Genomic DNA, 14,437 nt, shown 5'->3' on the forward strand with positions numbered 1-14,437 from the left:
AGCTTGCGTCGTGACTGACACTATAATGAGTCCCACTCGGTGCCAACTTGTGCGCGAGTGCGTGTTTTCAGTAATTAGATTTTGCTCCTAACGTTTCACAATGAGACATAGAAATGGGCTCGCATGAAACATACACTGCGGCGAACCCAATGCAATCCAGTACAAGATTTAACTATAATGTGATTTAACTATAAGAATGTTTCACAAGTGATTATTCAGAAATTTTAAGTACTTGCAGAGACTTTATAGAAATGCAGTGTTGCATATCGATATTTATAGTTCTCATATTATTATAATATATTATTAATATTGTGACGAAAAATAACTTAATCGAGGTCTTTACATGCACTACATATAGAAGGGCCAGGTCATAGCTTAGGTTAAAAAATATTTAAAATGTGTATTTTAAATATGCAAGGTAGCCTACTTTATTTTAATATTAAAATAATATCCCATACTTATTTTTTAAATAATTATAACTAACCAAATATTTAATAAAATAGTGTATTTTTATTTTATTATTTACAATAAACCAATTAGCCAATCATATGAGATAAGTAAATTTAAAAAAAAGAAAGAAAAAAAAAATGTTACATTTTAACTAAACAACTTTTTTAATCTCAATTAAAAAACGTTTTTTTTAACTCCTTCACTTTTGACTTTAAAAATATTAAACATACATTTAAAAAACCAATCTAAAAAAATAATACATTTTAACTAAAAAAAAATTGTTTTTAATTAAGATTAAAACATGGCAAAATGAATGCAGTATTTTTTTATACCCCTTCACTTTTTATTTAAAAAAAATTAAACATCAAAATAACATTCCATATTTGCGTCTTGTGGCAGTTATATAAAGTGTATATCCTCACAGTTGTTGTCTAAGATGTTGGCTGCTCTAATCTGCTGCCAGGCTGCCTGCAGAAGGGAGGGACACGCACAGCAGTTGGACTGGACCACCAGATAAAGCACCTCGGACCGGCACCCGGCCAGAGTCAACCGCAATGTAAGCTGAACGTATCCTTGGGCTTGACAGTTCTTGGACAACGTACTGTAGACTTTCTGGATGTAGGCTGTAGAGCAAGCAGGGAAAGCCTAGCAGCAAGGTGGCATCAGCGGAGCTTCTTGATGGAGATAAAACTGCACTCTTCAAATTGAAAACCTTCTTAGTTTTTTAACTGAATTGCCTCACTGTTCTGAGGTTAGAATCTCAGCTGTGGGCCTCCTGTGTGGAGTTTGCATGTCTTGGATTAGGTTGTAGGACTCTAAAATTGTTGATGATGATGATTGATGAATGAGTTAATGTGGTTTTAAAGGTAAACCTTGTCAGTGCAATCCACCTTATAATAAAAATATATGAAAATAAATGTCCACAGAACTTTTGAAGTTCAAAAAAGAGGAATAAATCATCTTATTCTGTAGTGGTTTAAAATAAAATTAATGAAATGATTTTTAAAATATTAGTAATTTTTAATAAGACGGCTTGTCTGCATTAATGTGAAGTAATGCTGGCTGATTTGGAAAAAATCGATCACGATATAGGCTATTTTATCACGATAACGATATATTTTCAGTTTTTCTATATAAAAAAAATGACAACACACTATGAATGTTTGCCTTTTCTCATTTTATTTTGAAGTGACAAACAGATGTGTATCAAAAGAGAAATGCATCCAGTAGTGGTGCTAAATAAAATTATCAAATGTTCATAAAGGAGGCACAGTAACCACTGACATATTTTGTGCAAATGTATTTATGAATCTACGTAAATAGGGGATACAAAAACTGTTTCAGACAGAAATAGTTTAAAAAAATAAAAAAAATAAAAGATTAGCTCTACTTACTGTAATGTCGTTTTGAAAACATTTATTGTGCAGATTTCAAAAGTCAAAATCCAAACTCAGGACTGCAGTGTGAAAACAAATATTATTTAGAGATGAAATGGTGTTCACTTGAGTATATCCATCCATTTTCTGAATCGCGTAGCTATCCTGTACATTTAATATTCATCCTCCCGGTTGACGAACGGAACGCCGTAACAAACAGATCAATTCCTGTTTGGCCAACTGTGTAGCAATGTTCTCTCCAGAGACTTATTAAAAGACCTGCTGTTTTGCTATTAAAAGTTTGACACGCTCCGCTTTAACGTGGTACCAGGGAGAACTTTGTAAAAAGTGTAATCGATCACCCAAGCACTTAAATTAATGCTAGTTTCACGATAACGTTAGCCGGTTAGCAAACCAATTAGCAAGGCTTCTACGTCTTGGAGCTGGATAGTGGATATAGTGCTGCTGCCCTCTTGTGGGTAAATGTGAAATTGCTTTTAGCATGTAATTTATACGCTGGAAAATAGGGCCACATGTTATCAATTTTATGATAGCGGCTGCGGGCCGGATAAAATTTGATCACGGGCCGCATAACTACTTCCTTTGAAGCCAAGCCAGAAAGGCCAACGGATGAGCAAGTGGCATATAAATCCTTTACGGGGGGAGGGGGTTTGTTAACTTCCTACCCTCTGCTTGCATGATGGCTTCTTACCATTCGAGACACTTTGACTCCAGATGCGTGTGCATGATATCAAGATGAAGCCCACAGCATAGTGATAAAACTAGCTCGTTGGCACAGGATTGCTTAGCAACAACCCACAATGTGAACAAGGTAGCAATATTTGTCTTTCTTTTTTAATACAGTGTGGCCATTTTTACAAATACTGTACTTTTGTAAGTGAAGATTCTGCTAAAGGGGACTTACTATTGAAAATTAACTATTTGAATGCTTGTTAACTAGTTGGATCTGCCAACCTATCAAGTGTGAAGGTGAACAACCGTAGGCCAAACAGTAGATCAGCATTAGCTAACTGCGTTAGCTCATCAGCTCGGTGAAGTTGCCGACAGGGTGGAGGTGGGTTTTTGTGTTTGGTGACGTTTTCATTCACGACATAGTCAAAAAAAAAAAAAAACTGGAAGAACAACATGAAGAGATGGTCAGTTGATGGGAATGTTTTTCCCTTGGGAAAAAAACCCAAAACATGTTCCTGTTTTTACAAGGTCAAACTTAGCTAGTAGCTACTGTGTGGATCAACCTCCACAACTCAAACTAATATTTTACATCCCACTGGTGTCAATCTTCCTCTTGCTAGTTTTTTTCTTTCCCGGCAACTACCCATTCAACCCGACATCAAACCATGAGACTCTGTATAATAATTTCCTGTTGCTGAAGGATATGTTGCTGCTATTGCAACAAACATCTTGTAAGAGCATTACTGTAAAATGACCTCGATTAGTGGAAGAATAAAGATGGTTATCCACTTGTAATGAAACAACAACAAAAAGCAGGGTGGGCGTGGTGGTGGGGGGGGGGGGGGGCGCTTTGGTCAAAGTTTTAACCTGATTAATCAAGAGCAGTCACAATGGCTCTGTAATGTGTGTGTTCTTGAAGTATGAACTGGCTTAATTTAAAACCTGAAGATCAAAAAGGTTCGAGGGCAAGTGAGGCCCCTTTAAAAATGTTCAGCGAGGTGTGGTATTGTCTGATTGAAATACAACAGGCTGCGGAATGAGTCATTGGATGAAACGGAATCTTCACGTGGACTCACAATCCTCCTATAATCAGCATTGTCCCCGAAAAGAAAACACTGTCAGTGGAACATTGCAATCAAAAGGCTGTGCAGCTATGTTAAGTGCTTCCTGTATTTGGGCAAAACAAGAAGGAAGGCCGCTTGCAATATTCTTTGGACGAGTGCAAAAAGTGGATTCTTGCAAGAGAACATTTGAACACTGGTGAGTTACTGTAGATTAATGCAGTGAATGCAAATGTAGTGTACTTTCCCCACCATACAGTATCACTACAGTATAGTACAGTAATTGGCTGGCAATAATTGCGGAGCTTGACTGCCCTCTGTTGGTTTAATATGGAACAACATCAGTGTCTTTACAACTTGAGATATGTATTAAAAAGGACATTCACCATGGTCACATCTGCAAATTTGTGGAGACAGCTGTTGGATAACGGAAAGTGGATGATGATGAAAATATAGAACAACCCAATATTTATTTTTAGGGCCCGACCGATATGCAATTTATATGATATGCGATTAATCTGCTGATTATTTAAAAATACATATAATGCATAAAATTACCCCCCCCCCCAATCCTTTTCAATGGGTGTCATTTACAACCAAACTTTCGCGATTAATATTCTCTGCTTTGAATGACCAGTCCATAGTATGACCTTATCAAAAAACAATTATGAAGTATCCAGTGTTATTGTATAGATAGTATACACTATTTTTACATATAGAATAATATAATACAGTTTACACAATTTTAAAGTTGTATACAAATCTCAAATCTCAGTAGTTAACTGAGTAGTTCAGCTCTCTCGCGTCAGGTAAATATTTCCAAACAGATTAGTGCGCGTCTGTCAGCTGGATGCAGTTATACGAACAGAAAATAGTGCCAGGCGTTAATGGTGTCTGGCTTTTTTCTAGTTTGCGGTTTTGTGATGCAAATTATCACTCGTCCAAATGAATGCTTGCAAAAACAGGAAGATATTAAACCATGTGAAAGCAATAATGTTTCACAATGTGATTGATTCATGGTATTTGCCGTTGGGTGGAAAATTCTTATTACAATATTGTATTTTATTGCTCAAAATGTGTTATACACAAAGAGTCGTTTGCAAAGTGCAAAAATAAAGGATTTGTTTGGATTTCCCCATCAAAGCTAATGATTGTGCAGATTTTCCTCTATCAGGCTTACGCTCAAATGCCTGATCAAAATCGATAACAAGAACGTGTGTCTTTTTTATTTTTATTAATATCATGTGTAATTCGTGTAGTCTGCTTTTATAATACATATGTGTTGTTATTATTTCTGAAATAATAACCATGTAATTTTTAAATGTATATTGTAAATTTTACTTCGACAGGCATATCCTGGACAGCACAAAACGGACATTCGACTTGCCAAAGAGTTTCTTCCTCCTTCTAGCCGTCTCAGTTGTCGGTGAGGCCGGCGGGGCGGATCCCACAAGGAGTCAAAAAGAAACTAAAAGCAACAAAGAACAACTGGAACAGTTGGCCTTCTTGTGCATTTGGCCATAAATCTCCCCGGTGGATATAAACACAAAACCCAAGGTGGGTGAAATGTCGCACCGTGCCTCGTGGAGACAGTGAGCCTCGGCCGGCTTGCTAAGCTAACACGCACCGCGAGGCGAGCAGGCAGTGCGTGATAAGGCTATAATGGCTAACGGGCTATGCTAACGTCGTTGCGGACATTTTAGCAAACCTCACAGATCACCGGGCAACTCAGCACAGTGGGGCAAAGACCCGATCAAACCCATTTTATTATCAAGTCTCGTTAAAAAAGCGAGTATAAACCCAATCTATGAGTCCACATTTTCCCCCGCAATACTTGACTTTTTAGCGGTAAAGGTAACGTTGGATTAAGTTAATTGTCTTCCTGGGTAAATTTATCACATTGAGTGTTGCTGTGCCATTGAGAACATTTAGTACATTGAATTGCTTGACGAAGACAAATTGAAACCACTGTAAAAATCTCGTGACAGCCACCTTTAACGTCATTCATTTTACTATAACACTGCCAACATTTTGTGTCCGTCATTTTTCAGTTATGTAATTTGCTTGACATTTCACAGTCCTCAAGCAGCTTTGGCTTTCATTTTTGATCGATACCTGCAAGTGTGAAGTCACTATCCCCTATATTGTATGGGGGCTCTTTAACTTCTGAATTTTAATTTGTCAGATGCCCTCTGCGATGAATGCCAATGCGACAGCGCAGTCTGCCAGCCCAGATGTGGGATCCGCTCCAGGTGTCGTGGGCAGCCACCCGCTCAGCGGGCCATCTGAAGTCCTGAAACAAGTGCTCCAAGTCATTGATAAGAAGGCCCGCAACATGGAGAAGAAAAAGGTAAATGGCGTGTGACTAGGCACGCACCCATTCTGGTACTAGCGATACCGTTATATATCCCACATCCCAGTTTTTTTTTTCATCCTTCCACCCTTTGCATTAAACTACCTTTCCGCCCTGCTTCCTTTAGTATACGTCCAACGCAGCTTTAGATCCAACTCTTTTGTCCTTGACTCTCTTTATTTTTTCCCTTAGCCACAGTACCTGTGAAATAACATTTGACTTTCTGTCTGTAACAGAGCAAACTGGACGATTATAGAGTCCGCAAGGACAAAGGCGAGAGTCTTAACCAGGACCAGCTGGTGAGAACATGAGCATTTATATGTATGTAGTCTGTACACAACAGCCAGAATGACTAATTTTTCTTTCCTTTCTCATATCAGGAGGCCCTATGCAAATACCAGGAAGTGGTCAATAACTTGGAATTTGCCCGAGAGCTGCAGAAGACGTTCGTTGCTCTTGGTCAAGATGTAAGGATTGGCTTGTGGGTTTTAGGAGTCTTTCTTCAATTCTAGGAGTATCAATAGTAGTTTGAATCAGCACGTTTCTTGTGAATTTGTTGTCGTCATCAACAGATTCAGAAGGCGGTGAAGAAATCTGCCCGACGAGAGCAGCTGCAACGGGAGGAGGCGGGTCAGAGAAGGCTGAAGACGGTTCTGGAGCTGCAGTTTCTCCTGGACCGTCTGGGAGACGAGATGGTGCGGCAGGACCTGAAGCAGGGCTCGATGCTGCTAACTGATGTGGACCTGACGGCCTTCGACGAGTTCTACAAGTTGGTGGGGCCAGACCGTGACCAAAAAATCAGGTTGGTAAAACACTTCGGACATGAGCATGAATCCATGTTCTTCTTTTTTCCTTTTTTTTTTTTAAATTAACTTTTTCTTTAAAGTAACTTAATCTCATCCAGGTTTTTTAGGTAACTTGTTCTCATCCGCTCAGGTTGGTTGACCAGTATGAGGGGGCGTCTGTGCATCTTTGGGACCTGCTGGAAGGCAAGGACAAGGCTGTGGTTGGCACAACATGTAAGTCCTCAACTGGAAATTGAAATCTGGGACAAAAAGTCAACCAGTTAGGCACATTTCCTTTCAAATGACCAAATGGTGTAACCTGTTGTCAGGCCATATTATCTGATGAGTTTAGTACAGACTAGATTATATATAGTTTTTTGCAACAGCTACCACCATTAAAGTGGATTAGCGTGTGGATTTATGACTGTTTGCAAACGTGATTGACTCCTGATTGTTTGTTCTCATAGTGTCTTTTTCTTAGAAATGGTTTTCAATGTCGTAATGTCAAATCCTGAAATAATATAGTCACACTACTCATTTTGCTTTCAATACCCTTCAAACATACGTTGTAGCTGACTTTTATTTCTTTAATCTCATTTTCACACTGCCAAACCCACAGCTGTTTCCAATGACTGACAACATTTCGGCTCTTAAGAAAACTAGCACCTCTGTATGCTGCCATGTCTTTAAGGCAAACAAAATAGTGCCTGTCAGCAGACTACAAAACCAATACAATACCAAAATTTTGACTTCCATACTATACCTGCATAAAATACCTCGATACCGGTACTGAAACGGTACCTCGGCAAAAATCTAAAACATCAGCAAAAGCAGTTAAATTAAAACTGACAAAAGAACTTCAAATAATAAAAAAATTTTATGAATCCAAAATATTAGGGTGTATATATGTTAATTTATGTAAATACTGCATATATTGTATGTTCTTTCGCATTGCATGCCATATTCTTGAAGTACTGTATTTGACTGCATTTGATATCATCCGTTTTAAATATTGGTAATTCTGTGGCATTGCAATGACTCAATGTAATGTTGCTTGAGTCTGCGTGCGTGTCTCTGCTCTTCTCCATTACGCTCCCAATTAGTCGAATGCGTAATCAAATATTAAACTGGGATCAAAAAATAATTCACTCGATTAATTTTTTTAAGGGAAAGGTAAAAAAAAAATGTGTCACAACCTGTCGCTCTATCAGTCATTTCGGCTTTTTCTATGCATGCCTGTGATTTCCTACTGTGTGGCTGTACATTGAACGCACCGTGAGTCCACTGCAGGAATGATTGTTGCTTTTTCTTCTGTTTCTCGCGAAAAACATTTGCTCTTGTTACAAAACGTCATGTCGGCCACGTAAGAAAAAAAGTCCCATATGACACTTTGCGTGTCATACTACTCAACAAGGACTAGATGGCCAGCAAGCGCTACACTTCATTAGTGAGTCTTGATTCTCAAGGAGGAGTGTACAGCCAGCAAGCGCTTCAGTGTTCAATGTGTGAAGCCTTAATTAGCTCGTTCTGCTTCTCAACGAGGAGTGCACTGCCAGAGAGCTTGTAAGTGTTCAGTGCGTGAAGCCATCTTCCTGAGCCCTCTTGCACACAAGTTGAAAGAGGCGTGCTGCTGAAGGCGTTTTCCGCATATCAGGAGACAGGCGGCCATGCGTGTATGCGTACCCGCCTTTAAAACAGAGTTAGCGGGCTGTCTCGTATTAATTTTTTTATGTACTGGTGCTAAAAAAAAACAAAAAAAAACATTGAGGTACAGTTCTGGCACCGGTGTCCCGTGCTAAAACTATTTTGTGCGCACTAAGGGATAAAATAGGCCAGCGCCATGAATTCAAGTAAGCCGCCACAAGTGCTAACTTCAAAATAAAATCGAATCAAGATGTTGCCGTGTACTGTACAATAATACTTGTTTCAGTTTTATTTTGGAGTTAACCCTTGCGGCGCGTTGCATAGAAGCCTAACAGCAACCATTGTGGCAGCTAGCTTGACTAGCTAATCAGCCATTCGGCACGAGTTGGCCAAATGTGTGAGATCTGTGCAGCTTTGATGCTTTATCCCTGTGTTGTACCGCCACAGTTTTGACGGTCCAAAGGATGTCTACGTGTTCTGTGGTGCAAAAAAGAGAGAACGGTGCTAGCTGATCATAGGCATACTGCAAGTCAGGTGTGTGCAATTACCGCTAGTTGTTGTAATTAGGAAATAAAAATAAAATAAAAAACAAAAAAAGCTTATTCAGTTATATTAAATTGACATACAATATCTATTCTACACTTAGAATAAGAAACTTAGACGTAAGTCGTCAAGTTTCATCCATGAGGTTGGCGGTTCGGGGGACAAAAATGAGCAGCAAGCAACCATATCTGGTGCTCATTTGCGAATCGTGCCAAAATGCTATGAGCTCATTCTTACTCAGCAGTGGGGCATTTTGCCAGCAGCCTTGTCACCTGTGGTTTCACTTCACGTGTTAGCTCAGTGGTTGGGCACTGGTGAACTAGTACCGTGTAGGCATTCAGGATTACCATTTTACCTCGTTGAGTGACCCGGGCTCGCGGTCTTTCTGGCAACCTTCGCATGGTGAATGTAGTGCGAAAGATTGGAAGCTATCCAGCTTGAATAATGACATTGCTTGTTTTGTAGTCCGTAACAATTCGCCATTGTATTGCGGCTTATGTGCGGTTCCCGGCTTGCTGAAACGAGTTTGCCGTCAAGTGAAAATCTACTCAGGCCAGCTGCTGCTTGTAATTGGATATTCAAATAGTCTGTGCATGATAATCTCTTTGCTATCTGGGGAATACGTACGTTCATAGTCATTTATCAGCTGCTGCTGCAAAGATGTTTTTGCCAGGGTGCGGAACGCAGGCCACAGTGTTTGGCTCACATTCCAACCCGTTCCTACTTTTTTTTCATCTCCAGACATATTTGTAAACTTTTGACCACATTACCTTTTTTCGAATCTAGAAATGGTCATTCATGCCTTTTTGTCTCCTTATGTCTTCATTTTGTAATTCTCTCCTCAACTGTCAACAAAACATTAGTAGACAATGTCAAATTAGTTTAGAATGCCACTGTTAGACTTTTGTTTTATCTTATATTTATTAGGATTCAGTGTATAATTTTAATAGTGTGTTACAGAGCTCTCAATGGTCAGGCATCTCCATACTTTTTGCATTTGATGTTAGATCACTGCAGTCTGTTGACTGACAACTAAAAGTGACGGAGCCTTGCAGTCCAGTGGCCCTAAATTGTGGCGTGCACATTTTCGACTGGTTTTGATTAGTTTTTATTTTGATTAGAATCTGCTTTTTTCTTGCGTTTGCTGTAAAATGATCCAAAATGTTGGGATTCAAATACTTCACATATGCATGACTGTATTGAGAGCTCATCATTGGCTAAAATTATTTCTTTAATTTTCATGGCAGTAGGTGCTAGTTGGTCATCTAAATAAATAGTTTTATTTCAGCTCTGAAACCATGCCTAAAATTTGAAATCTCGTTGATTGTGGTAATTTTCTCACTTGCATAGACAAGGCGCTGAAGGAGAAGTTAGAGCAGCTTTTGCTGAGCGGTTACTTCGACCAAGTTCCAAGTCACCAAAATGGAGTGTGTGTGGAGGAGGAGGAGGGGGGAGAGGCTGAGGCTGCCGAGCATGAGGAAGTGCAAGTTGAAGTGGCAGCGGCGACCTCGGTAACAGAAACGGCGGCTCAGTCATCCGAAGCTGAAGAGCAGCCCGTGGATGCAGGTAGCGTCGACATTTCTCTGAAGCCTCACAACTTGATGTGGATCATATTCAGCAGGAAGTTTCTCGCTTTACAGAAACCGAAATCATCGAAGAGTACATAGAGCCCATTGCGGTGGAAACAAAAGAGGTTCGTTAGTTCATGTTTTTCCTGCCAGTGAACGGACTCCAGTACTGATGTTTGCTTTTTCTTCATTTTGCTTCCAGTTTGTAAACAGACAGTTCATTCCAGATGGCACATTCAGCAGCAGCGAACAGGAACAAGGGGAGGAGTGGACCACAGAAACTGAGGTGCACTGCAACTTTTTGACCTCTTTGCCACAGCATTTTCCTTCATTGTCTTTTTTTGAAAACTTTTTTTTAATGAATGGCTGGTTGGCTGTCATTTTATAATGTTTCTCTTTAAGTATTTTCATTTAGGTTCAGTTTCAAATTTTACATGCTCGTGGGTATTTGAATTTTGAAGTTTCACTGTAATTGAACAATGTTATAAATGGCCCTTTGACTCTTAATTCACAGAGTTTATAGAACTCCGGCGCAATGCCGGATTTCAGGCGGAAGATATAGGATGAGTCCCATGTGTCTTGCTTAAATACATCCACACCATAATGAATCAAAAGAGTTTATCCGCCAATAGTCAAAGTCAAATTAACAGCCATTAGCCAATCAGAGGCAGAGTAGGGCGGGTCTTGTCTTGAAATAGCGCAATGACCAATCCAGATACGCTGCGCACGTATTCATAGATGGAAGGGAGAATTACTAAACATGGTGAGGACACATCTTAACTGGAATAAAAAATAAAAATAAAAAGGTGTGAAAAGCAAGTGGGCGCTGGACATGGTTCCTTTTAAAAGCGGCCGAAAGCTTTTCTCCCATTTGTGCCACAAATTGACACAGCCAGGTGTTAGCTTCTGTAGCGTGTGCTTGAGGAAAAAGTGCTAGTAGTAGGCTACAAAGGGGACCCCAGCCACAAAAACTTGGGTTCATGCACTTATTTAGTAGCCTACATTTTCATGTGCTATGTTGCCTATGTAATCACTCCCCGGGAAAAAAAAAATGAGCGCGCACGCATCACAAGTTTGCTGCTGGTTTGTGTGCCTCGCAGGTGATCGCTGCTATGCAGCAGCAGCCTTTGCCGCAGGCCCCTCCCCCTATTGCCATGGAGAGCCAACCGTTAACCTTGGTGACTCCTTTGCCACCGACTGACCCCATGGCCAGGAAGCAGGTGGTGCAGGACCTGATGGCACAGATGCAGGGAACGTACAACTTCATGCAGGTGAGACTGGATTGGCAGCAGGTGGAAATTCAAAAAAAAAAAAAAAATTGCTTGTTAGGTTAATTGGACACTCTAAATTGTCCGTAGGTGTAAGTGTGAAGGGTTGTTTGTATGTGCCTGAAAATTGGCTGGCGACCCGATCAAGTTCTACCCCTCCTCTTGCCTAAAGTCAGCAGGGATAGGCTCCGTCTGAACTATGACCCCATGTAGAAAATGGAATGATGGGTGGTTTGTTTTGTATGAGACTAATTGGAGCTGTGGGTTTAGGACTCCATGTTGGAGTTTGACGGACCGCCTATCGACCCCGCCATTGTATCGGCCCAGCCCATGAAGCCCGGTCACACCATGGACCTGCCACAGATGATGTGTCCACCAGGTAAGCCAGAAGATGACAAATGTCTCGGGTATGCCGTCTTGTTGACGAAACCTCAAATGTCTTTTAGTTCATCTCGACTCGCGGCTGTCGCAAGCCAACAACGCTGTTCCTGTCCAAGCTGAGCCTGCACGTGTAAGTGACTCAACAATCCATACCATTTTTTTTCTTTTGTGTTCATCCACTCTGAACAAGAGGACATGCTTGACTTTGATTCTGTTTGCAGGTACCCATCGTCTCCCCAACACCACCACCCATGTATCAAACCTCTCATACGCCAGATTCCCGACCAACAGAAACCATCGACCCCATCCAGGTAAACAAGGAAAAACTGTCTGTGTTCTTAGGACTCAATTGGAAAATTGAGGCATTATAATAACATGATTTTGTCCAAATAGCCAATTACTACTACAAAAGGTTAGGGCGACTATGCTTTGGATGACTGAACATTGTGCATTCTAACAAAAAACAGTTGATAGAATCTCTTTGTTTGGGACAGACGTCCATGTCCTTGCCGTCGGAGCAGCCGCCCCCGTCCGCGTCCCTCCCACCTGCCTCCCAGACCCCCGTCTACCAGCCTGTCCCCAAAGCTCCCCACAGCAGCGGCATCAACGTCAACGCAGCACCATTCCAGTCCATGCAGACGGTAAGACCGTTTTGTCCCCGTACTTCATCACTGCAATAAGCAGATTGTTGGATTTTTTTGGAGCCCAAACAAATACAGTTTGACTTTGATTGTAATGAGTCCCCCAGCATGCAAGTTTTTCTCATTGCAAATTGCATTAGCGCTTAAAACATGACACTGACCACGTCCTCCGGTTTTGCCATCACCTGCTAGGTGTTCAATCTCAACGCGCCAGTCCCGCCTGCGAGTGAGACGGAGGCTTTGAGCCAGCACGGCCAGTACCAGAACAACTTCAACCAGGCCTTCAGCAGCCAGCCTCAGCATCCTGTAGAACCGACAGAGATGCAGCCAGAACAGCTGCAACCTGGTAGGCAACCCTGTCTTTCATTTGGTGCTTTAAACCAAGAATAACTTTTTACCCTTGTTTTTAGTTGGTGCCTTCCATTCCCAAGAACAGTCTGGAGGCCATCAGCAGCCTTCGCAGCAAGGCCCAGGCTTCAACAGGCAGCCTCAGGCCTTCTATAACAGCAGAGGGATGTCTCGTGGCGGACCCCGCAACGCCAGAGGAATGATCAACGGCTACAGAGGCTCATCCAATGGCTTCAGAGGTTACCTCTTCCCTGCAGTCCATTTTGGATTTATCATTGTTTGTGTCCCACTAACACATTTTAAACACGTTTTCATTTCTAGGTGGCTATGACGGTTATCGCCCTCCTTTCGCAAACACTCCCAACTCTGGTTATGGACAGACTCAATTCAGCACGCCCAGGGATTACTCAAATGGGAATTATCAGAGGGTATGAAGCACTCCTTTGATATTTTATTATTTTGGTCTTAAAAGCCCCCCTAAAATCGAATTTGTGTTCCCCTTGTCGCTGACTGCTCAAGGATGGTTACCAACAGAACTACAAGCGTGGAGCCGGCCAGGGACCCAGAGGTGCTTCGAGAGGCAGCAGTCAGGCAATGAGATCCTGAAAGGCCTCATAATGACTGAATAAATGCACCACACTGAAAATTCCAAATTCAAAAATTATTCATTTCCCCCAAGCTCACTCTTGCTCTGTTCAGTATGTTCATCAGTGGTATTGTTCCTGTCTGCTCCAATCAGAGTAGCGGCTGCTTTGACATTGAAAAATATAAAATCATCTAGTCTGGACACAAGTAAAGCTGTAAATGCAATCAGTGATTTACAGAGGCCATGTGTTAAAAATATTCCTGGAAACTTGAAAGATTTCATAAGTTATTTTTTGTATTAAAATGCACCTGCCACTGCTGGTCCAATCCATGGGAGTCAATTCCCTTTCTCAGTTGTCGTCATTTTGGTTCTGGGAAGAAGAAAAAAAACGTTTTTATGTTCAACAAGCTCCCTTGTCTGTAAATTGATGTTGCTTAAAGGGTTTCAATAAAGTTGTGTTGCATACCCAAGATTCAGCTTTGTATTTACTTTTTGTCAATGTTACAGTTTGTTATTAAATTGTGTGATGTAGTATTTATTAAATTCACTGTCATGACGTTGCACCCTATTTACTCATGCCATACTTTTGGATGAGGGTCACAGCCATGGTGAGCTGAATCTATGCCATCTGGCTTTGAGAAAGGGATGGGCTCCACTATTATAGACTGTTCCCAGTTGGTTACAGATCACCCATTGGCAACTTATGTGGGAAGTGGCTAGAGAAAACCCATACAATGTTG

At 41.0% G+C, this 14,437-nt stretch overlaps 1 protein-coding gene across 1 annotated transcript; it reads left to right on the forward strand.

Annotated features, from left to right (window-relative positions):
- The first annotated feature begins 2,456 nt into the window (after positions 1-2,456).
- Positions 2,457-14,167, forward strand: caprin1b (cell cycle associated protein 1b). Its single transcript, XM_077568338.1, has 19 exons — positions 2,457-2,658; positions 4,930-5,137; positions 5,766-5,930; positions 6,170-6,232; positions 6,314-6,400; positions 6,506-6,735; positions 6,870-6,952; positions 10,256-10,471; positions 10,546-10,598; positions 10,676-10,759; positions 11,574-11,744; positions 12,012-12,120; positions 12,188-12,252; positions 12,344-12,433; positions 12,617-12,763; positions 12,956-13,109; positions 13,174-13,350; positions 13,433-13,539; positions 13,631-14,167. The coding sequence occupies exons 3-19, from the start codon at positions 5,766-5,768 to the stop codon at positions 13,715-13,717; spliced, it is 2,088 nt and encodes a 695-aa protein (XP_077424464.1). The 5' UTR covers positions 2,457-2,658; positions 4,930-5,137; the 3' UTR covers positions 13,718-14,167.
- Positions 14,168-14,437: the final 270 nt, after the last annotated feature.

This window comes from Vanacampus margaritifer, chromosome 6, assembly GCF_051991255.1.
Source record: "Vanacampus margaritifer isolate UIUO_Vmar chromosome 6, RoL_Vmar_1.0, whole genome shotgun sequence".
NCBI lineage: Eukaryota > Metazoa > Chordata > Actinopteri > Syngnathiformes > Syngnathidae > Vanacampus > Vanacampus margaritifer.

What these genes read in the sequence shown, in the direction of transcription:
- caprin1b (XM_077568338.1), top strand. Translation starts at nt 5,766, where the DNA reads ATGCCCTCTGCGATGAATGCCAATGCGACAGCGCAGTCTGCCAGCCCA. An exon ending in TCGTTGCTCTTGGTCAAGAT is followed by an intron (nt 6,401 to 6,505) that starts GTAAGGATTGGC and finishes CGTCATCAACAG; the next exon opens with ATTCAGAAGGCGGTGAAGAA. An exon ending in TTGCGGTGGAAACAAAAGAG is followed by an intron (nt 10,599 to 10,675) that starts GTTCGTTAGTTC and finishes TTTTGCTTCCAG; the next exon opens with TTTGTAAACAGACAGTTCAT.